This window comes from Coregonus lavaretus (genome assembly GCF_964263955.1).
Source record: "Coregonus lavaretus genome assembly, chromosome: 15".
Lineage (NCBI taxonomy): Eukaryota > Metazoa > Chordata > Actinopteri > Salmoniformes > Salmonidae > Coregonus > Coregonus lavaretus.
The window spans coordinates 30,461,259-30,483,449 of NC_140002.1; the positions used below are offsets into that span (position 1 = coordinate 30,461,259).

Here is a 22,191-nt window from a genome sequence, read left to right on the forward strand (position 1 = left end):
CCTTTTCCAAGTGCCTCTAGCTGTCTGGTTAAAAGCCAATTTATGCTTGATCCGATAATGTGGTCGGAGGCTTCATATGGAGGTTGTGACGCAATTGCGGAGCCTCCGGAGGCATGCAGAGGCCAAATCGAGCTCCATACCGCATCGCCATGTGCCTCTCATATGTTGTAACAATGCGGAGGGCTCCATATAGCTCCACATTGACGTGATTGGTTGAAGCATTTTGTCTTCTTTTGACTCTATACTCCAAAAGTTTGGATTTGAAATCAAACAATGAATATGAGGTTAAAGTGCAGACTGTCAGCTTATTATTTTCATCCATATCCGGTAAACTGTTTAGAAATGTCAGCACTTTTGGTACAAGAGATAGACAACAATACAGATAAAAACAAAAACAAAACAAAAAATATACAATACATAAGTAAAATAAATAAAAAAGGTTTGTTAAAACAGATAACAAAACCTACTAACTATAAATGAATTGATCAGTAATCACGAATATACAGTGGGGAAAAAAAGTATTTAGTCAGCCATCAATTATGCAAGTTCTCCCACTTAAAAAGATGAGAGAGGCCTGTAATTTTCATCATAGGTACACGTCAACTATGACAGACAAATTGAGAGAGAAAAAATCCAGAAAATCATATTGTAGGATTTTTAATGAATTTATTTGCAAATTATGGTGAAAAATAAGTATTTGGTCACCTACAAACAAGCAAGATTTCTGGCTCTCACAGACCTGTAACTTCTTCTTTAAGAGGCTCCTCTGTCCTCCACTCGTTACCTGTATTAATGGCACCTGTTTGAACTTGTTATCAGTATAAAAGACACCTGTCCACAACCTCAAACAGTCACACTCCAAACTCCACTATGGCCAAGACCAAAGAGCTGTCAAAGGACACCAGAAACAAAATTGTAGACCTGCACCAGGCTGGGAAGACTGAATCTGCAATAGGTAAGCAGCTTGGTTTGAAGAAATCAACTGTGGGAGCAATTATTAGGAAATGGAAGACATACAAGACCACTGATAATCTCCCTCGATCTGGGGCTCCACGCAAGATCTCACCCCGTGGGGTCAAAATGATCACAAGAACGGTGAGCAAAAATCCCAGAACCACACGGGGGGACCTAGTGAATGACCTGCAGAGAGCTGGGACCAAAGTAACAAAGCCTACCATCAGTAACACACTACGCCGCCAGGGACCCAAATCCTGCAGTGCCAGACGTGTCCCCCTGCTTAAGCCAGTACATGTCCAGGCCCGTCTGAAGTTTGCTAGAGTGCATTTGGATGATCCAGAAGAGGATTGGGAGAATGTCATATGGTCAGATGAAACCAAAATAGAACTTTTTGGTAAAAACTCAACTCGTCGTGTTTGGAGGACAAAGAATGCTGAGTTGCATCCAAAGAACACCATACCTACTGTGAAGCATGGGGGTGGAAACATCATGCTTTGGGGCTGTATTTCTGCAAAGGGACCAGGGCGACTGATCCGTGTAAAGGAAAGAATGAATGGGGCCATGTATCGTGAGATTTTGAGTGAAAACCTCCTTCCATCAGCAAGGGCATTGAAGATGAAACGTGGCTGGGTCTTTCAGCATGACAATGATCCCAAACACACCGCCCGTGCAACGAAGGAGTAGCTTCGTAAGAAGCATTTCAAGGTCCTGGAGTGGCCTAGCCAGTCTCCAGATCTCAACCCCATAGAACATCTTTGGAGGGAGTTGAAAGTCCATGTTGCCCAGCGACAGCCACAAAACATCACTGCTCTAGAGGAGATCTGCATGGAGGAATGGGCCAAAATACCAGCAACAGTGTGTGAAAACCTTGTGAAGACTTACAGAAAACGTTTGACCTGTGTCATTGCCAACAAAGGGTATATAACAAAGTATTGAGAAACTTTTATTATTGACCAAATACTTATTTTCCACCATAATTTGCAAATAAATTCATTAAAAATCCTACAATGTGATTTTCTGGATTTTCTTTTCTCATTTTGTATGTCATAGTTGACGTGTACCTATGATGAAAATTACAGGCCTCTCTCATCTTTTTAAGTGGGTGAACTTGCACAATTGGTGGCTGACTAAATACTTTTTTTCCCCCACTGTATATATATACAGTACCAGTCAAAAGTTTGGACACACCTACTTATTGTAGAATAATAGTGAAGCCATCAAAACTATTAAATAACACATATGCCAAGAGTGTGCAAAGCTGTCATCAAGGCAAAGGGTGGCTATTTGAAGAATCTCAAATATAAAATATATTTTCATTTGTTTAACACTTTTTGGGTTACTACATGATTCCATATGTGTTATGTCATAGTTTTGATGTCTTCACTATTATTCTACAATGTAGAAAAAGAAAGAAAGAAAAACCCTTGAATGAGTAGGTGTGTCCAAACTTTTGACTGGTAGTGTATTTGTTTTGTTTAAATGTGTGTGTGCATGTGAGTGTCTGAGAGTTAGGCTATATGGAGGAGATTACTGAGTAGTTTGGTTCATCAGGCTGACCCCCAGTCTTCGCTTGAAGTTATTGATGGATGATGATATTTTGGCAATGTGAAGATAAGAATTCCAGAGTATGGCACCTCTATATCTGATAGAGAACTGACTATGTGAGTTTTTCCTGTCCACTATCGGCATATCTATTTATTATGGCCATCGAAATGTTAGCTATTAAAATCAGATCCAACAATAATATCAAGGGATTAGAAATCCAGGGCTTAAAAACAAAGTTATCATTGTACGCTGATGATTCATGTTTTCTTTTAAATCCACAACTTGAATCCCTCCACAGCCTCATAGAGGATCTAGATACATTTTCTAACCTCTCTGGATTACAACCAAATTATGATAAATGTACTATATTACGTATTGGATCACAAAAAAATAAAATTTTTACATTACCATGTAGTTTACCAATAAAATGGTCTGATGGTGATGTGGATATACTCGGAATACATATCCCAAATGAAATAAATGATCTCACTCCAATACATTTTAATAGAAAGTTAGCAAAAATAGATAAGATCTTGCTACCATGGAAAGGTAAATACCTGTCAATTTGTGGAAAAATCACCCTGATTAACTCTTTGTATTATCCCAGTTTACCTATTTGCTTATGGTCTTGCCTACGCCTAGCGAACAGTTTTTGAAATTATATGCGAAATAATTATTCAATTTTATTTGGAACGGCAAGCCAGACAAAATTAAACAGGCCTATTTATATAATGAATATGAATTCGGAGGACAGAAATGATTAAATATTAAAGCATTAGACCTCTCACTAAAAGCTTCAGTCATACAAAAGTTATACTTAAATCGGAACTGGTTCTCTAGCAAATTAGTAAGATTGTCTCACCCTATGTTCAAGAATGGCCCTTTTCCCTTTATTCAGATTACAACCTCTCACTTTCAGTTATTTGAAAAGGAAATAATCTCCCAAATATTACTATTTCTAAAACAAGCCATAGAATGTTGATTGCAATTTCAATTTAATCCTCCAGAAACTACAGAACAAATAATGCAACAAATATTGTGGTAAAACTCAAATATACTAATTGATAAAAAACCATTATTCTTTGAAAAAATGTTTAAAAAAGGTATAATCTTCGTAAATGATATCATAGGTAGGACTGGTGGTGTTATGTCACACATGCAGCTAACAAAAACATATGGAAATGTCTGCTCTACCCAAAATTACAACCAAAAAATTGCAGCATTACCACAAAAATTAAAGAAGAAAGTGGAAGGGGGAAAAAGTAAGGAACTTGTCTGTCGGCCCTGCATTAAAGAACATAATTGGTTAAAGAAAATTGTGATAAATAAAAAAGTATACCAGTTTCATTTAAGGACCAAAGGATTGACAGCCGTCCCATACAGATTGCAAAATTGTTGGGAAGAGATTTTTGACGAACCGATTCCATGGCATAGTGTTTATGAGCTGATACGCAAAACGACGCCGGATTCGAAACTTCGAATTTTTCAATTTCAATTATTATACAAAATTCTTGCTACCAATAGAATGTTATTTATATGGGGGATACAATCTTCCCAGCTCTGCAGATTTTGCTGCGAAGAGACAGAATCATTAGATCATTTGTTTTGGTACAGTCCATTTGTAGCTTGTTTTTGGACACAGGTCCAGGAATGGCTAAAGGATTGCAATATTTACCTGGAGCTAACACTGCAGATAGCACTACTGGGTGATCTGAAAAGTCATAGTCAATCGATCAATAATATAATAATAATTTTAGCAAAAATGTTTATTTTCAATTTACAATCTGTAGAATCAATGAGAATAGAAGGGTTCAGAACTTTTGTAAAACATAATAAATAATAAATAAAAATAAATAACATAAAACATCACAGTTGAAAAATATATGGCAAATAGAAATCCAATATGGATGGTGTTAAGAGATAGATGGGAGGTGTTGAATGGAGTTGAAGGATGGGACTAATGGGACTAATAACAACTAACAACAACTAATAACAACAAGATAACTAATGTAAAGCATACTGTGTCCATAATAAGTATATAGGTTATAGGTTGAGAGCTTTTGTGAAAGAGCACAGTTAGAAAGATATGGCATATAGAAGCAAACCGGATGGACATCATGAAAATGATCGGAGAGGTTGAGGAAGTTCAGGAGTAAAAACAAAAAATATATAATTATTGCAAAATTGATCCATAAAATGTATATGGTATGTATAAGCTGGAAGTAGAGGCCTAAGCATTGTTGTTCACTAGTTTACTCCAATTAGGGAAGGGGTAGTGGGGTTGGAAAGTAATAAAGGGTAATATTTTGTTTTTAAAGGATATGTATATATATGTACAGTTGAAGTCGGAAGTCTTTGGTCTTGGCCATGGTGGAGAGTTTGGAATCTGATTGATTGATTGCTTCTAGCTCCCAGTTGTCTTTTATTCAGGTAACGAGCTGAGATTAGGAGCACACTCTTAAAGGGAGTGCTCCTAATCTCAGCTTGTTACCTGTATAAAAGACATCTGTCCACAGAAGCAATCAATCAATCAGATTCCAAACTCTCCACCATGGCCAAGACCAAAGAGCTCTCCAAGGATGTCAGTGACAAGATTGTAGACCTACACAAGGCTGGAATGGGCTACAAGACCATCGCCAAGCAGCTTGGTGAGAAGGTGACAACAGTTGGTGCGATTATTCGCAAATGGAAGAAACACAAAATAACTGTCAATCTCCCTCGGCCTGGGGCTCCATGCAAGATCTCACCTCGTGGAGTTGCAATGATCATGAGAACGGTGAGGAATCAGCCCAGAACTACATGGGAGGATCTTGTCAATGATCTCAAGGCAGCTGGGACCATAGTCACCAAGAAAACAATTGGTAACACACTACGCCGTGAAGGACTGAAATCCTGCAGCGCCCGCAAGGTCCCCCTGCTCAAGAAAGCACATATACAGGGCTGGATGAAAGTGTTGTGGTCAGATTAGACCAAAATGGAGCTCTTTGGCATCAACTCAACTCGCCGTGTTTGGAGGAGGAGGAATGCTGCCTATGACCCCAAGAACACCATCCCCACCGTCAAACATGGAGGTGGAAACATTATGCTTTGGGGGTGTTTTTCTGCTAAGGGGACAGGACAACTTCACCGCATCATAGGGACGATGGATGGGGCCATGTACCGTCAAATCTTGGGTGAGAACCTCCTTCCCTCAGCTAGGGCATTGAAAATGGGTCGTGGATGGGTATTCCAGCATGACAATGACCCAAGGCACACGGCCAAGGCAACAAAGGAGTGGCTCAAGAAGAAGCACATTAAGGTCCTGGAGTGGCCTAGCCAGTCTCCAGACCTTAATCCCATAGAAAATCTGTGGAGGGAGCTGAAGGTTCGAGTTGCCAAACATCAGCCTCAAAACCTTAATGACTTGGAGAAGATCTGCAAAGAGGAGTGGAACAAAATCCCTCCTGAGATGTGTGCAAACCTGGTGGCCAAAGGGTTTTGCCACCAAGTACTAAGTCATGTTTTGCAGAGGGGTCAAATACTTATTTACCTCATTAAAATGCAAATCAATTTATAACATTTTTGACATGTGTTTTTCTGGATTTTGTTGTTGTTATTCTGTCTCTCACTGTTCAAATAAACCTACCATTAAAAGTATAGACTGATCATGTCTTTGTCAATGGGCAAACGTACAAAATCAACAGGGGATCAAACACTTTTTTCCCTCACTGTATGTATATGTATATAAATATTTGCGAGAAAAAAACATATGGGAGATTGGAAGTAATGCAGACAATTACATTGATGGAAGTTACAATCTATTTGCAATATTAAAGCTTTTTTTTTTTTATACAAAATAAAATGTGAAGATAAGAATTCCAGAGTATGGCACCTCTATATCTGATAGAGAACTGACAATGTGAGTTTTTCTTAAACAAAGGTGCAGATGGAGCCAGGTAATTAGAGGTGGCTAGTCTTGCCAATTTCTTTTGTATGATGAGTAATTTGTGTAGGTAGGAGGCATATGTACTGGCCCAGACAATATTATACTAAATGAGATATGAGTAAGTTAAGCTATAGTATAGAGTTAGAAAGCAAGCCTGATGAACCAAAGCACTACTCTTTCTGATGATACCAATAGATTTGATCACTTTGCTGCAGACAAATTGAATATGATCTTTCCAGGATAACTTTTCATCAATTAGAACTCAGAGGAATCTAGTGGATGTGACTTGTGCCATTTCATTCCCACCAATTGAGATTCTGGCTCTTTTTTTCTTTTTCTCTCTTCTTATTCTTACTAGTGAATACAATAAAATTGGATTTTTCAACATTTAAAGATAATTTGTTTATCTGGAACCACTCAGAAAATTTGGCAACCTGAGTTGGCTTCATTAATTAGTGAGCCAAAATTATTCTGTGAAAATCTAATTGGTATCATCGGCAAAGAGAATGGGAAGTACGGTAGAAGACACAGCAGCAAGTTCATTGATATAGATTAGGAATAACAAAGGTTCAATTATCGAACCCTGTGGCATGCCACAGGATATCTTGGCCCTGGTAGAAAGTCATATTTCATGATCAACAGTGTAAAACGCTTTGGATAAATCTAAAAAGATGCCCAGAGTGTATTCAATGTTGTTCAGAGCTGTAAAGATTTTATCCACAACTTGCAAAAGAGCCATATCTGTGGAGTAGTTTTTACAAAACCCATATTGGTGCTCATAGAGAATACAGTGTTGAAACCATATTGGTGCTCATATAGAATACAGTGTTGAAACCATATTGGTGCTCATATAGAATACAGTGTTGAAACCATATTGGTGCTCAAATAGAATACAGTGTTGAAACCCTATTGGTGCTCATATAGAATACAGTGTTGAAAACATATTGGTGCTCATATAGAATACAGTGTTGAAACCATATTGGTGCTCATATAGAATACAGTGTTGATTTAAAAGTTTCAACATTCTCTTATACACCAATTGTTCTAGGATTTTAGAAAAAGCTGGTAGTACAGATACTGGGTGATAATTTGTGAAAGATCTGGGATCCCCAGATTTATAGAGGGGGATAACTTTGGCAATTGTCAAACCTTTAGGAACAATACAGTTTGCATTGATTTGGTAAATATATACGTTAGAAGCTCAGTAATCGAGGAAGACACTGATTTCTCTAAAGAGGCACCAATCTCACCATGACCTGCTGCTGATATCTTTAAAGTTACCAATTACCTCCATTATTACATCAGGAGGATCAAACTGAAGCGAGAAGAGAAATATCCCTTAATGTAATCCAAGGGTTTTCCATCAGTTTTCAAAATTTTATTTGACAGAGAGGAACTCACATTCACAAAAAAGTTATTAAATTCACATGAAATAACATCAAATCAAATGTATTGGGTCACATACATATTTAGCAGATGTTATTGCGGGTGTAGCGAAATGCTTGTGTTCCTAGCTCCAACAGTGCAGTAGTAAAAACTTCTGGGTTAATAATGTAAGAAATAACACACACAAAAAATTATATACTGCAAAGTTGCTTAGGAGCTAGAAGCAGAGCTGCCATGTCTGTCGGCGCCATCTTATAAATGTATCATCAGGATCACTATAGGTCTTATTTTCAACAATAAATTGAGATGGGATAGTTGTAGATGCCTTTTTCTTATTCAACAGTTGATTGATGATTTTCCAAGTTTGGTTTATTTTATTTAGGATTCTTGAAATGTATTAGTAAAATATATTTAGGGGGATATCCAAAGTAGGTGAGTAAATTTGTTCTTATACTTTTTGTAATTTGCTGAATTCAGGGGAGAGGGATTTGTGAGGAACTTTTTCTACAACTTTTTTTGAAACTGGTTGTAAACCAAGGTTTCCAGAACCCATCAGCTGCTCTCTTACGTGATTTAACCAGAGGTGGGTAGAGTAGCCAAAAATTGTACTCAAGTAAAAGTACTGTTACTTCAGAATAATATGACTCAAGTAAAAGTAAAAAGTAGTCATCCAAATAATTACTTGAGTAAGAGTAAAAAAGTACTTGGTGAAAAAACTACTCAAGTACTGAGTAACTGTTGAGTAACGTCTGATTTATTTTTTAACACAAGACAACAATCAGACAGACAAAAATACAAAATAATCATCTTTAATGAATTACAAAATAGCTTAAATTAAAATAATTCAGGTAAATTCAAGTATTAAAAAATAAAATAATAATAAATACAAAATAAATAAGCACAAGTAACACACATTTCCAAACCTTTATACTTTTTTTACCACGCAGAACTAGAACGAGGCAGCCCATAAACTCTCATAAACGGTGTGTGTGTCTCCACAGTGACAGAACAACAGAAGGAAACACACAAACATTTCATACCAGGCATGCTGAACAGAAAACTGCACACCAGAAGGAAGCGGTCAACGTAAAATAATCAATAGGTGTTGATTAGGCCTACTCAGTACCTTTGTATTGCATGGCAAGCAACAGCCCTTTTTCTGTGTGCCTAGAAATGAATACTCTGATCTGTGATTAGGCCACACTGCACATCTCACTGAGCAGAGGAAAAGAGCAGCAGTACACATCAACTGAAAAAGCACCAGTCCATGATAGATGGCCAAATAAAACAATATTGCAGGCCTAGTATCCCAGAACACAAATTAAGCTGAATGCATGTTCTCTAAAAGGCATTAGAGGAGAGTGATGTAGTTGTAGATCGGGCATTATGTTTACTTCCAGTTCCAATATCTAACAAGAAAAGTCAGCAAAAAAAAAGTCACACTAACTATATTGCCACCCTGTGGTTTGTCACTGACACACTATAATCCTAAATGACAGTAACATTATACAGAGTTATATAGGTCAATGTCTACTGGTTCACATTTGAATTGATAAACAAGTATATTTACCAGCATTTAAGATGTTCTCCTCTGTGGTCCAGGATGTTCTGAATCTTGGTAGGAGTATTGCTGCTGCAATCAGCTCAGGCTCTTTCATGACGTCTCCAAAACGTTTCTGGATCCCTTGCTGCAGGGCGTGAACAAGAGGTGTACACATTTTGCAAGTTGACTCCAACTTCTTCAGCTTGTCCCGCAACTGGTAAAGTGTTGGCAGCAGGAGGCCCATATGCACAGATGATTCCCCTTGGAGGATATTAAGGGCCATGGCAACAGGCTTCATCACAGCAGCATACTCGACCAAAAACCCATTTTCAGCTGGATTGAACCTATAAAAGATGTAACGATAAAACAATTACTTATAGCTATTTCTGGTACAATGTCTTTATTATGCATTGTACATGTTAAATACAAAAAATATATATATATATATATATATTTCATTCAAGTCATCCACAATTGTCACACCACCATGCAAAGAAAACGTAGTTACTTGAGACAAGTGGATTCACCCATTAATCAGCAAGGCTTATTTACTTTTATTATTCTTTAAAAACAAAATATACATTTTGTCAACTTACATCTTTATTTTTAATGCTGTGCAGACATTGCGAATTGCTTGTTCTCCTTGCTCTCGGTGAATGCGCACAATCCTTTCTACAGCGAGGAACAGGGAGCTCCAGCGTGTCTGATTGGGTCGGAGAAACTGCAGCTTGCATTCACGTTCCACTGTTTCATGAGCCATGCTTGACCTGCTGGTTTTATTCCAAAGAGCATGACATTTTGCAAAAGCAGACCGAGACAGCCTCTTGTAGGTTTCGTTTGCAGCTCCTCCTGCAGCAGTGGCATCAACTGTGGATATAAGATTGAGGAGATGGCATGCACACTTTTGGTGCCTTGGAAGTTGGTACTCAAGGCCTGTGTTGTCATCCAGAATTGCAGACATCTTGATACTCCACCTCTGACTCACTCTGATCTTCTGTTGCATCATCAAGGGTGGAGTCACTCTCCTCTTGTACATTGATGGCTTCCTCCTCTTTCTCCTCACCATATAATCGAAAGGAAGTTTGAGCCACTGTCTGTTGTCGTCCTGGTCACTTTTTCCCTGATGTGGTACTCAGAATGTATTTCCTCTAATGCAGCAGCAAGGACATCAAACGTGTGCGAGCCTTTGACAGGTCTACAAGCCAATGTGGAGTGCCTCTCCAGTGAGGTGTTGTCTATTAAGTGACAGGTGACACCTAAGTAGCTACGTTAGCAACATAGTTCACAGCACTCAGCTTTTTGATGATTATGCTCTTCTTGTGTTTTGCTGCTTCTTGTATTCTTGTGCATAACGTTTTCCTTGTCATTACTGTATGAGGTTGCAAGGTTTCTATCAAAGTATTGAAGGATGGCGTCTCAACCACAGAAAATGGTTGGTTGGCCTCACATACAAAATTTAGCATCAGCTTGTCAAGCGTTGCTTGTGTTACCCGCCCTGGGGCAGCAAAGGCTGTGATTTTTGCATTTTTCACAAGAGTATCACTGGAAGAGGAGGACTTACGCTTTCTGTGGTTCTCTAGTAAGTCTGTGTACTTTGCCAGTTTGTTGGGGTGAATCCTCTGTGGACAAAAAAAAAATCTGTGAGGCTACAGGGAGATCAAGACATTAAAAGAGACTTATTATCACATCAAATGTGGATATATATATATATATATATATAGATATTATATATATATATATATATATATATAGAAAATGTTTAAAACATATGTAACCTAAAAGACAAACATTCGCCTATCCACAGCAAAAAAAAACGAATTTAGGAATCTTACCGCTACATGTTTCCTCAAGTTAGATGTTGAGTTCTTGAATGCTGAAATGTCCGTTTGTTTTGGTAGACACAGAAGACACCGCATAATGTATGGAGGACTAAAAGTGCCACAATTAAATAAATAAATACACCATTAAATAATGACTTAAATGTGTCATTAATTAATTAAAATTAGAATTAAATACATAAATGTGTTATTAAATGTGTCATTAATTAATTCAAATACCGATTCATTTTATGTAAAATACATATATAATAATTTCACTATTTACATTTACATTTCATGGTCCTGCGTTGGAGTGATTCATGAATTACTTAAAACTGTCAAACTGACCCATCAAAAGTTGGTAGGCGGAACCTAACGCCTGATTGGTTACCCTCTGCATCAAGCCAAGACAAATCAATTCCGGATAATGGATTGATGCAGAGCTACTGAACACATTCCAATACACTGGGTGGCGCTATTCACCTCTACGTTGGTTTAGGGGGGGAAGCATAAACCTAGCTAGTTCGCTAATCGGCTAAATGGTGTTAGCTGGCTTGAGCATCCCAAGATAGAAGTAGAGGCTGTTTTAGCTGACTGGTGACCATTGAGCTGTTACGTTTTTCTGTGTTGCAGCGGAGGTAGCAAGGCTCTTTGCGCCATATAACATTGGAGCCAGAAGGAATATGACGAGACGACCAGCACAAGTCCAAGTTAGCCGAAGAAGCTACACACACACACTGTCTGTTGTTTGGCTGACCACAATGCGGATAAAATTCCAAGCGTACTGTTTAAAGCTGAACTTCTTACTTCAGGACTTGGAGAGCAAAAAGTAACATTTTCAGGTCAGTGCGAAACTAGGCATTTACCAAAAGTAAAAAAAGTTTGTACTGTCTGTGGCTTGTTGAAATTATTTGCATTTCTTTTTATAGTGACTCAAACTTAATTGGTGTTCATAGTGTCAATAATAGTTATCACAGGCTTATTTGCTTAATTTAAGGTGAGGTGAGTTATGATTTTGTTTTGTTTTTTTCTCCAGGGAATGACCACGATCCCATGGTTATAACAAATAAACTGATGGAAGTGTTTCCGAAGCTCCAACAAGGGGGAGGCTTTGAATTTCTAAAACTTGTAGAATCTACTCGCAGTCGAAATCTTGCGTTGCTTCAGTGTCCCAGCACTGGATACACCCTTGCCTATCTGAAAGATCCATCGACGATGATTGGACAGGCTACAATCTACATACGTCCACTTCAACAGGATCTACCCTTAGATTGTGTACATACATTTACAGAGACTTAGTTTAATACATAATCAAAACAAAGATTACTGGTGACTTTTAATCATTAATTAAAAGCCATTTGTTGTTGTTGTTAGGAGAGCTCACGTCCTGCCTCTGGTCCAGTCATCCCCTGCATCACTTGTCAGAAGGAAGTTCCCTTTTCAGAGATGAAGCTGCACAGATTGAGCTGCAATGGGTATGTACTTCTTAAAGCAATGCAAGGGTAGCATAATTTATTTTCTTTGGGAATATGTCTCTCTTATTGTTGTGCACACAAATAAGCGAGTATGACCATCATTTCAATTGTGTTAACTTCAAGGACACCCATGCAGGAATCAGAAAGAGAACAAGAGGGAGGCCAAAGTGAAGAAAATGATAGTGAGACAGCCCTAGTCAGTGACAGTGTTCCAGTGAGGCCTGAAACATCAGCTGAGAGTGCAGTAGTACCGGCAGTGATTGTCAACGAGGAGTTGGATCGCAAAGAAACAGACAGTGGTTTGTGTCATCACAATAGTGTTGCTATAAGATTGTGTGTAACTGAAAAGTTAATAGAAAGATAACACCTGTAGGATATAATTAGATAAGATAATACAGTTACAGACAATTAATAACATGCAACTGGGTTTTTCTATTTTTCTAATATTTAGTTGTAGTTGTTTAGTAGTGCTGTTTTTATGTCAACTCAGTGTTGTGACAGGTTCTGAAGATGTTGGGTCTCACGTTTTGTCAGTGAAATGAACAGAATTTTCCTCCTGTTCTGTAGAGTGAGAGGATATCTGTATATGCAGGTAACATGCCAACTCACAATATGTCTCTCTGTAATAGATAACTTTATTGTTGTTGTTTGTTTAGAATGGAAGCTTATTAAAGAACCCACTCAAGCTGCCAAAGTTTTCAAAGAGAATCTGCTAAGGGAACATGCAACTGGGAAACCACTTAGAATGAAGATGGATGTAAGGGACTCTGAAGAGGACAGGGAACGGGAGCTTCTCTTATTCTATAAACAGCAGCAAGAATGGGCATGTCCACTTCATTGTACTCTGGTTGGTAAGTAATATAACATTTATAATATAAATACATCAGTACAGTTTATACCACTCAAGTAGCTTATATGGAATTGTTAAATGGGAGAATGGAATGCACAAAATTATATAATTGATAAAAATGTTATATGTATGTATGTGAATATTGTGCACAATATACTCTTGTTATCTGGAATAATCAATATTAAGGATGCTATTCTAGAATTACAGCCAATAGAAGTTTTTCTCCCTTTCTTGTTAAATGTTACCAAATCCAGTTACCTGTATTAGGCCGCCACTTTTTTTCCAGTGTTATTATCAGTATTTTATTTCAGGTGATGTTGCTATCGGAGAGGGAGTGATGCGGTACTTTATGACAACAATCATATCCAAACTCCAGTTTGGATTCAGTCTAGATCTTGGTAAGTATCTTACTAATTTTTTGAAGGTTAATCCATCTATAAATTGCAGAAATGTCTGTCTGTAGCGCATGTCTCTCAGTTAGTCCGATGGATTTCAAACTTGACAGGTGTCTTGCTCTGGTCACGAGTAAGTGCAGTGCCAAGTTTGACGACGTTTGGATAAACGCAAAAGATAGCGTTACATATATAGGTAAAAGAAGCACACATTGGCTTTTGCCGCTCTTGCTGCTTGCCATTCTCACACTGCATGCAACGCTGACTGAGCACCTGTTTGTGTCGTGACTCACTCTACACCGCCTCTCTCTATGCGCGCGCACACACACACACGCGTACACGTACGTTCTGGTGGTTGATGAACGCGGATATGTGCTGTTTAGCGGAGGGCCGGTGGGCAATGTTTTGTGTCAGTTAAGTCTGTAGTAGGGTATACAGGGGAATTGAATTTGAAGTGGTTTGGGGTCCTTCTGTAAGTCATTTTGGAGTAGGCTACAATTTGGTTTAAGTGAATTCTACAAGCAGCAATACCACAGGCCAAGTAATCGCCACTAGTATGATGTAATATATCTATCTATCTATCTATCTATCATACATTTTTATTTAATGTATTTAAGAGGTTAATTGTTGTGACTTTATTCCCTGCTCTCTTGGTACTTTACAGGAGGAATGGGCCGAACACTGCTATTTGAGGGTGAACCTGACCATCTTGTTCCAGCAGCATCAGAGGCACTTATTGAAAGCAACCTCTTCCGGGTTGCAGGAAGGATGTTGGGCCACACCTTTCTGCATGATGGTCCCCATGTCACAGGACTAAGTCCTGCTGTAATTCATGTACTGTTCAATGGGGACCCTGAAATGGCTACTGTTGTTACAGAAGACTGTCCTGATCTGCACATCAGGAGCATCATAGAACTGGTATGTAACCTAAAAGAAACTTTGCCATGTAAAAAATATTGCTTGGGCAGATATAATAACTTGTATGGTCTTAATTCTAGCTTGAACATGAAGATCTTACACCGGAACAGAAGGACACAGTTTCAGATCTTTCCATGTCTTGGGATCTTCCGGAATTGACACAAGTTCAGTGTCTTTGAAAACATTAACACACTGTGCAGTAGTTGACTTTTTTTTCTTCCATTTACTAAAATCAAACTGTTCTGCACCTTCAGTGCTAACAGTACAGCATTCATGTTAGTCATTCTGTGGACCATAATGAGACAGGAAGCTTCAAAGAAACAGCTTTTTTTCCTTTCTTTTAAAAGGAAAGTAAACTTTCAGTTTTTCCTTGCTTGTTCTAACACAACAAATAAAAACATGGGTTGGACATCAGTCTAAGATTCTTGATAACACTTCCACAGTCTCTACATATAGTCTAAGTGCATCAGTAACAGAAACTCCTGGAGCTGGCAAAATTGCAACCTCTTCATCTGAGAGCTCACGGGCCAGCTGAACCTCGGGGACTGACACAGTGCCTCGATGAAGGCAGTGAGGTCCGTTCCAATCGATCCCATATTCTTCAGGAACCTGAATGGATGACAAGCATAATCAGTCTTGTACTTAAAACTAGTTTGACATGTCCTTACACAAGATTGTTATTTTTGGTCACCAAGGCAGTGAGAAATGAAATGTTACTTATTCAGTTTTTTAAAATAATACAGCTTTGCATAGTATGCACTGTAGAAACTACAGCTCACAGGTTGATCTTTAAAAGCTCGGGAGATTTTAAAGAGACAATAATCTATAGTAAATGTTTCATTTAAAGTATCTATATACACATACATACATACATATACATACATACATACATATATTTATATATATATATATATATATATATACATACACACATATATATACACATATACATATATATACACATATACATATATATACACACATATATAGATAGATAGATAGATAGATAGATAGATAGATAGATAGATAGATAGATAGATAGATAGATAGATAGATAGATAGATAGATAGATAGATAGATAGATAGATAGATAGATAGATACCACATGCTCGAACAGAGATGACCTGAGATTTTTTGCCTCCTATGATATTTTGCTTTTCTATGATTATATTATACCCTTTACAGCAGGGGCACATCCGGACAGCTGAGAATATTACTGTCAGATATTGTTCCACCTCTATTAAACAGGAGGCTAAAAATCACAGGACATGTCTATCCTGATGATACAAGTCAGCTGTCCTGAAATGTGTGTTTCTCTTCACATTTCTTCTACACATTCTACATCTCAGAGGCGATGTCTTTCCATAAGCGGGCTTCCTTCACCTTTCAAAGGGGCAGAGCTCCAAATTAAAAATACATTTAAATAATGCCCATATTATTATCTACTCACTTGGAACATGCACACCTCTTGCATTCAGGTGACCACGCATTAGCTTGTAGCCGGTGTTTGGATGACTTCTGTGAATTTCACTTACAATACGGTCTAACTCCTCATCATTCACAGCTGAATAGAGATCTGTCTTTCTGTACAAACAAGAAAAACACAACATCAAGTAATGTTACCTTAAACGTCATATTCTTTCCGAGTGTATGAGAGCAGCAATTCATAAACAGAAAACTCATGAATTTAGTGTAAATACCTTAAACTGTATTGTTGCATGCGCCTCCTGATGGTCCTCTTTGACACACCGAACATCGCTGCAATTTGAACTGCGGGAACTCCACAAAGAAGTTGATGCTCCAGAACTGCACTCGGTATGTCAAACGCCAAACGCCCCGGTCCCTGTGTGTGTTGGGCCTGAAGTGCCCTGGTACCAGAGAAGCGGTGGACAACTTCTTCTAGATTTGCAATCACTCTGTGGTCGATATCTTCGTCGGAAAGTGCGGAAATGACTCCAACAACTTCAATAAGTTCCTCTGCTTTACTAGCTACATGCTCTGGGTCAGCAGGTCCTGCTTCTACATCCTCTGCTAAGTTTAAAATGTCTCTAACCAACTCCCTGGAAAGTTCACGGAGATCCTCCATTGTCTCTATCCGGGTTGGCCTACTCTACTTCAGACCAAAGCAATGGATCAGACTAGATTCGCGTTAGCCCCGCCCACTGACTTTGATGGGTCAGTTTGACAGTTTTAAGTAATTCATGAATCACTGCAATGCAGGATCATGAAATGTAAATGTAAATAGTGAAATAATTATATATGTATTTTACATAAAATGAATCGGTATTTGAATTAATTAATGATACATTTAATTACACATTTATGTATTTAATTCTAATTTTAATTAATTAATGACACATTTAATTAATTAATGACACATTTAAGTAATTATTTAATGGTGTATTTATTTATTTAATTGTGGCACTTTTAGTCCTCCATAATAATGTAGCTGTTCTTTCGCACTTTTACTAAGGTAAACATGCTTTCAATATGAGGCCAGGTGTGCGGGTGTTCCTCCTCGTCTGTGTCTGCATTGCCGACGGCTAATTCTGACATTTTTGTGTTGCTATGACTGTAAAGCCAACCCGTCCCGCCACTGAGATTGAGTATGGTAAAGTGACGAGACTGCACAACTACGTTTGATTGGTGAAACACAGTCACGTGGTAGAGCCTTAGCGGAAGTCTCTCTCTCTCTGTCAAAATAAAACATTAAAATAAGGCATATGCGGGGGGGATAAAGACAATGACGCGTAGAATACCAAAGAGGTAAAAAGAAAAGTAACGACCTCATTGTAGCCTAATGTAGCGGAGTAAGAGTACAGTTTCTTCTTCACAAATCTACTCAAGTAAAAGTAAAAAGTATAGTGATTTAAAACTACTCCTAGAAGTATAATTTTTTCAAAAACTTACTCAAGTAAATGTAACGGAGTAAATGTAACTCGTTACTACCCACCTCTGGTAGCATCATGTAGCTACACTGCATAAACCCCACAAGATGCCCAATTTATTTAAACTAGCTAACGTTAGCTAGCTAAAGTTAGATATGCAGATTTTTCACATAATAGTGTGTTTGGTTTGTAGATGATAATGCTAGCTAGCTAGGTGGTCGACAAAATGTTCAGCCCTGGACCACCGCAAAAAATACATCTAGCTATAGAATCTGGTTCAGTAACATCACACATACTGTACATGTATTTCTCAGGGAGATACTGGCAGAGTCAGTCTGATTTCTAGTGGAACATGATGCTGTAGAAACCCCAACACTGAGAGGTAAGAAATGCTATATGCATGTTTTGTTATGCTTTGTGATTCAATCATTATTTTGTTGGTAATCGATCAAAATAGTTAGCTATGTTTGCCTGTTCAGCACATTGCCTGCCTATATACAGCATTGATTCCTCCTTAGTGTGAACTACCAACCTGAACGACTGAATTAATATCCAGCGTGGTCAGTAAAGTAAACAATGGCTTATCTGCATGACATATTGCTGGACTGTGGGCCATCAAGTAATAGGATGGTTAAATTAGCATGACACATGTTACACTGGTTACAGCACAACACCACATCCTATGTACAGTCAGCTCCAAAACTATTGTTTTGGCTCTGTACCCCAGCATTTTGGATTTGAAGTGATACAATGACTATGAGGTTAATTTGAGGGTATTTTCATCCATATCGGGTGAACCGTTTAGAAATTATAGCACTTTTTGTCCCACATTCATAGCACGCAATGACTACTTCAAATTTGTGACTCTACAAATGTGTTGGATGCATTTGCTGTTTGTTGGTTGTGTTTCAGATTATTTTGTGCCCAATATACATACAGTATATATATATTTTAAACTTTATTTTAACAGGGAAGACATATTGAGACCTAGGTCTCTTTTACAAATGCGCCCTGTATATACAACTTAAATATGCACATTATACCCAACAGTCCGTCAAGTTGGGCAGTTGACAGTAGGAATCAATGCCATGCTACACTACATGACCAAAAGTATGTGGACACCTGCTCGTCAAACATCTCATTCCAAAATCATGGGCATTAATATGGAGCTGGTCCCCCCCCCTTTGCTGCTATAACAGCCTCCACTCTTCTGGGAAGGCTTTCCTCTAGATGTTGGAACATTGCTGCGGGGACTTGCTTCCATTCAGCCACAAGAGCATTAAAGAGGTCGGGCACTGATGTTGGGCGATTAGGCCTGGCTTGCAGTCGCCGTTCCAATTCATCCCAAAGGTGTTCGATGGGGTTGAGGTCAGGGCTCTGTGCAGGCCGGTCAAGTTCTTCCACACCGATCTCAACAAACCATTTATGTATGGACCTCGCTTTGTGCACGGGGGTGTACTCCCGAGTGGCGCAGTAGTCTAAGGCACTGCATCGCAGTGCTAGCTGTGCCACTAGAGATCCTGGTTCAAATCCAGGCTCTGTCGTAGCCGGCTGCGACCGGGAGACCCATGGGGCGGCGCACAATTGGCCCAGCGTCGTCCAGGGTAGGGGAGGGAATGGCCGGCAGAGATGTAGCTCAGTTGGTAGAGCATGGCGTTTGCAACGCCAGGGTTGTGGGTTCGTTTCCCACGGGGGGCCAGTATGAAAAAATAATGTATGCACTCACTAACTGTAAGTCGATCTGGATAAGAGCGTCTGCTAAATGACTAAAAATGTAAATGTAAAAAAATGGTCATGCTGAAACAGGAAATGGCCTTCCCCATACTGTTACAACAAAGTTGGAAGCACAGAATCGTCTAGAATGTCATTGTATGCTGTAGCGTTAAGATTTCCCTTCACTGGAACTAAGGGGCCTAGCCCGAACCATGAAAAACAGCCCCAGACCATTATTTCTCCTCCACCAACTTTACAGTTGGCACTATGCATTCGGGCAGGTAGCGTTCTCCTGGCATCCGCCAAACCCAGATTAGTCTGTCTAAAAAAGTCTGGCAGATTAGTCTGGCAGAAATTTTACGAACTGACTTGTTGGAAAGATGGCATCCTATGACAGTGCCATGTTGAAAGTCAATGAGCTCTTCAGTAAGGCCATTCTACTGCCGATGTTTGTCTATGGAGATTGCATGGCTGTGTGCTCGATTTTATACACCTATCAGCAACGGGTGTGGCTGAAATAGCCGAATCCACTAATTTGAAGTGGTGTCTACATACTTTTGTATATATAGTGTATCTGTTTCATGTACATCTTGCCATAATTGCAGTTTTATGGTAACATTGCTTTTTAATTTCCCAATTGATTCATTATTCATAATAAAAACTTTGTCTATAGGACTAGAACTGTGTTTAATCCATTTTTAACATGGGGCCAACCTGTTAGACACGCAGAATATTTTGAAGACATGAATTCTGATGGCTTGACTGGCCATTCCGTAAATTGCAGGGTTTATCAATGGTGTAAGCAATGCATAGTATACTGACATGGTGATCCGAAACATAAAAGGTGTCCCACTCATGTTAAATCTACTTTGAGCAATTTCAAAAAACGCTCCAATAGAGTAGTTTATTACTGAAAGTAAATGTGGGATGCACGTTTTCAGTGCTTTGACCTGAGATTCTTTGGATTTCAGACAGACCCTGAAAATGTGTGCATATGAGAATGTAATCATGAGGAGCTGAGGGACCATCAAGAAAGCACTTATCACAAGTCCTACAGTACTATGGAAAGATGTAGTAGAACAGGCATTTTTGACCAATTCAAAATTTACACAAAACAATTTAAAATGTATGAACCTCCCACAAAACTTCAATTTCAAAGTCAATGAGAAGTACATCAGAAAGATAAAAAAAGGATATAGCCATGCCAATGCAACAAGTTTACAAATCTTGGAACTAGACATGATGCTGTGGTAATGTAGTGGATAACAGATGGCAACATACCGGTCATATCCCATGACAGCCAAAATATTAAAGTCAACCGCTACATATGTATGTAGCCAATAGATTTGTGTTAGACACCATGGCAATGCTATCTCATATCTCTCAGACAAAAGTAGAATCAGAGTAGAGGGCAAAAATCCAGTGCTACCATAAAGTCCATTAGCAGCTAAGTTACATATGAACACATACATTGGTTGATGCAGAACTTTCTGACAGCATATTACAGCAATCAGCATCAAATTGAAGGAGATGATCATAATATACAACAACATCATTATAGTAAACTGCAGGGACTTGTTATTTTCCATTACAGCATACGCAGTCATGGTGAATACTTTTACAGATGTGTTGTCCATGTTTGTCTTGAATTCTGAAAAGACAAGAAGCATTGACTTTATGGATTGTGGAAACTGCAAAGACTTTATACAACTCAGTAAAAATATTTACAGAGCTAGTGTCACAAATTCAGCCGAGGCTGCCCCTCCTCCTTGCTCGGGCAGGTTTTGGTGTTCGTCGTCACTGGCCCTACGAACCTAACGCCATTTCAGTGAGTTTTAGGTTATCAACCGGTTCTGGCACCGTGGCACCAGAGCCAGACCGAAGCTCCTGCGGTGGATGACTGGTTTCGGCGCGCAGAGGAGACGTGGAACGCTGCCCATGTTCACCTCCAACGTGCTGTGCGTCGTCAGAAGGCCAACGCTGACCGTCACCGCAGTGAGGCCCCCGTCTTTGTACCGGGGGATCGGGTCTGGCTCTCGACACGGAATCTGCCCCTTCGCCTGCCCTGCCGGAAGCTGAGCCCGCAGTTTGTAGGGCCGTTCAAAGTCCTGAGGAGAATCAACGAGGTCACATATAGGTTATTACTCCCCTCTGATTACCGTATTAACCCCTCGTTTCATGTGTCTCTCCTCAGGCCGGTGGTGGCTGGTCCGCTCCAGGAGTCTGAGGTGCGGGATGTCCCTCCACCTCCTTTGGACATCGAGGGGCGCCGGCGTACTCTGTCCATTCCATACTGGATTCGAGGCGCCGGGTGGGTGGCCTTCAGTACCTCGTGGATGGAAGGGTACGGTCCGGAGGAATGGTGCTGGGTCCCGGTGAGGGATATCCTCGATCCCTCTCTGTTGAGGGACTTCCATCGTCGCCATCCAACTCGCCCTGCTCCGCGTCCTCCTGGCCGTCCTCGAGGCCGATGGCGCTTGCTGCGCTTTATTCATGTACACTGAATAAACTCTGGATTTCGGTGTTTTACCTCCTGCGCCTGACTGTCATTCACACCTCGTCACAGCTAGATCTTTTCCTCACATTTGTCTTACAGAACTGGCTACAATGTGCATGATGAAGGTTCAATCAATCATTTATCTTTCTCCAATATAGTGGGTCAAATTGTATTCACAATCAAGGCTGTGACAAAACACAGGCACACAGACACAGGCACAGACAGACAGATTATGCATGTAAGATTGATAAAAACACCAATTTAAGGGACTCATTTTAGGAACCA

The 22,191-nt window shown here is 39.3% G+C and overlaps 1 protein-coding gene and 2 long non-coding RNA genes across 4 annotated transcripts; 2 read left to right on the forward strand and 1 right to left on the reverse strand.

Moving 5' to 3' along the window:
• Positions 1–12,546: 12,546 nt before the first annotated feature.
• LOC311142291 lies at positions 12,547–15,216 on the forward strand. Of its 2 annotated transcripts, none has more exons than XR_014614282.1 (5): positions 12,547–12,648; positions 13,305–13,499; positions 13,810–13,896; positions 14,555–14,808; positions 14,889–15,216. It is a non-coding gene; the product is annotated as an uncharacterized lncRNA (long non-coding RNA). The 2 variants fall into 2 exon arrangements; XR_014614283.1 differs by lacking the exon at positions 12,547–12,648 and adding an exon at positions 12,771–12,947.
• A 2,281-nt stretch (positions 15,217–17,497) lies between these two features.
• On the forward strand, positions 17,498–21,938 carry LOC311142666. The gene is made up of 4 exons (XR_014614360.1): positions 17,498–17,574; positions 18,011–18,078; positions 21,239–21,495; positions 21,604–21,938. It is a non-coding gene; the product is annotated as an uncharacterized lncRNA (long non-coding RNA).
• LOC311142579 (olfactory receptor 1M1-like) lies at positions 20,097–21,151 on the reverse strand (the record flags this gene model as incomplete). The annotated part of the gene is made up of 2 exons (XM_084178255.1): positions 20,228–21,151; positions 20,097–20,123 (listed from the first exon to the last, which is right to left on the reverse strand). The coding sequence occupies exons 1-2, from the start codon at positions 21,077–21,079 to the stop codon at positions 20,097–20,099; spliced, it is 879 nt and encodes a 292-aa protein (XP_084034381.1). The 5' UTR covers positions 21,080–21,151.
• Positions 21,939–22,191: the final 253 nt, after the last annotated feature.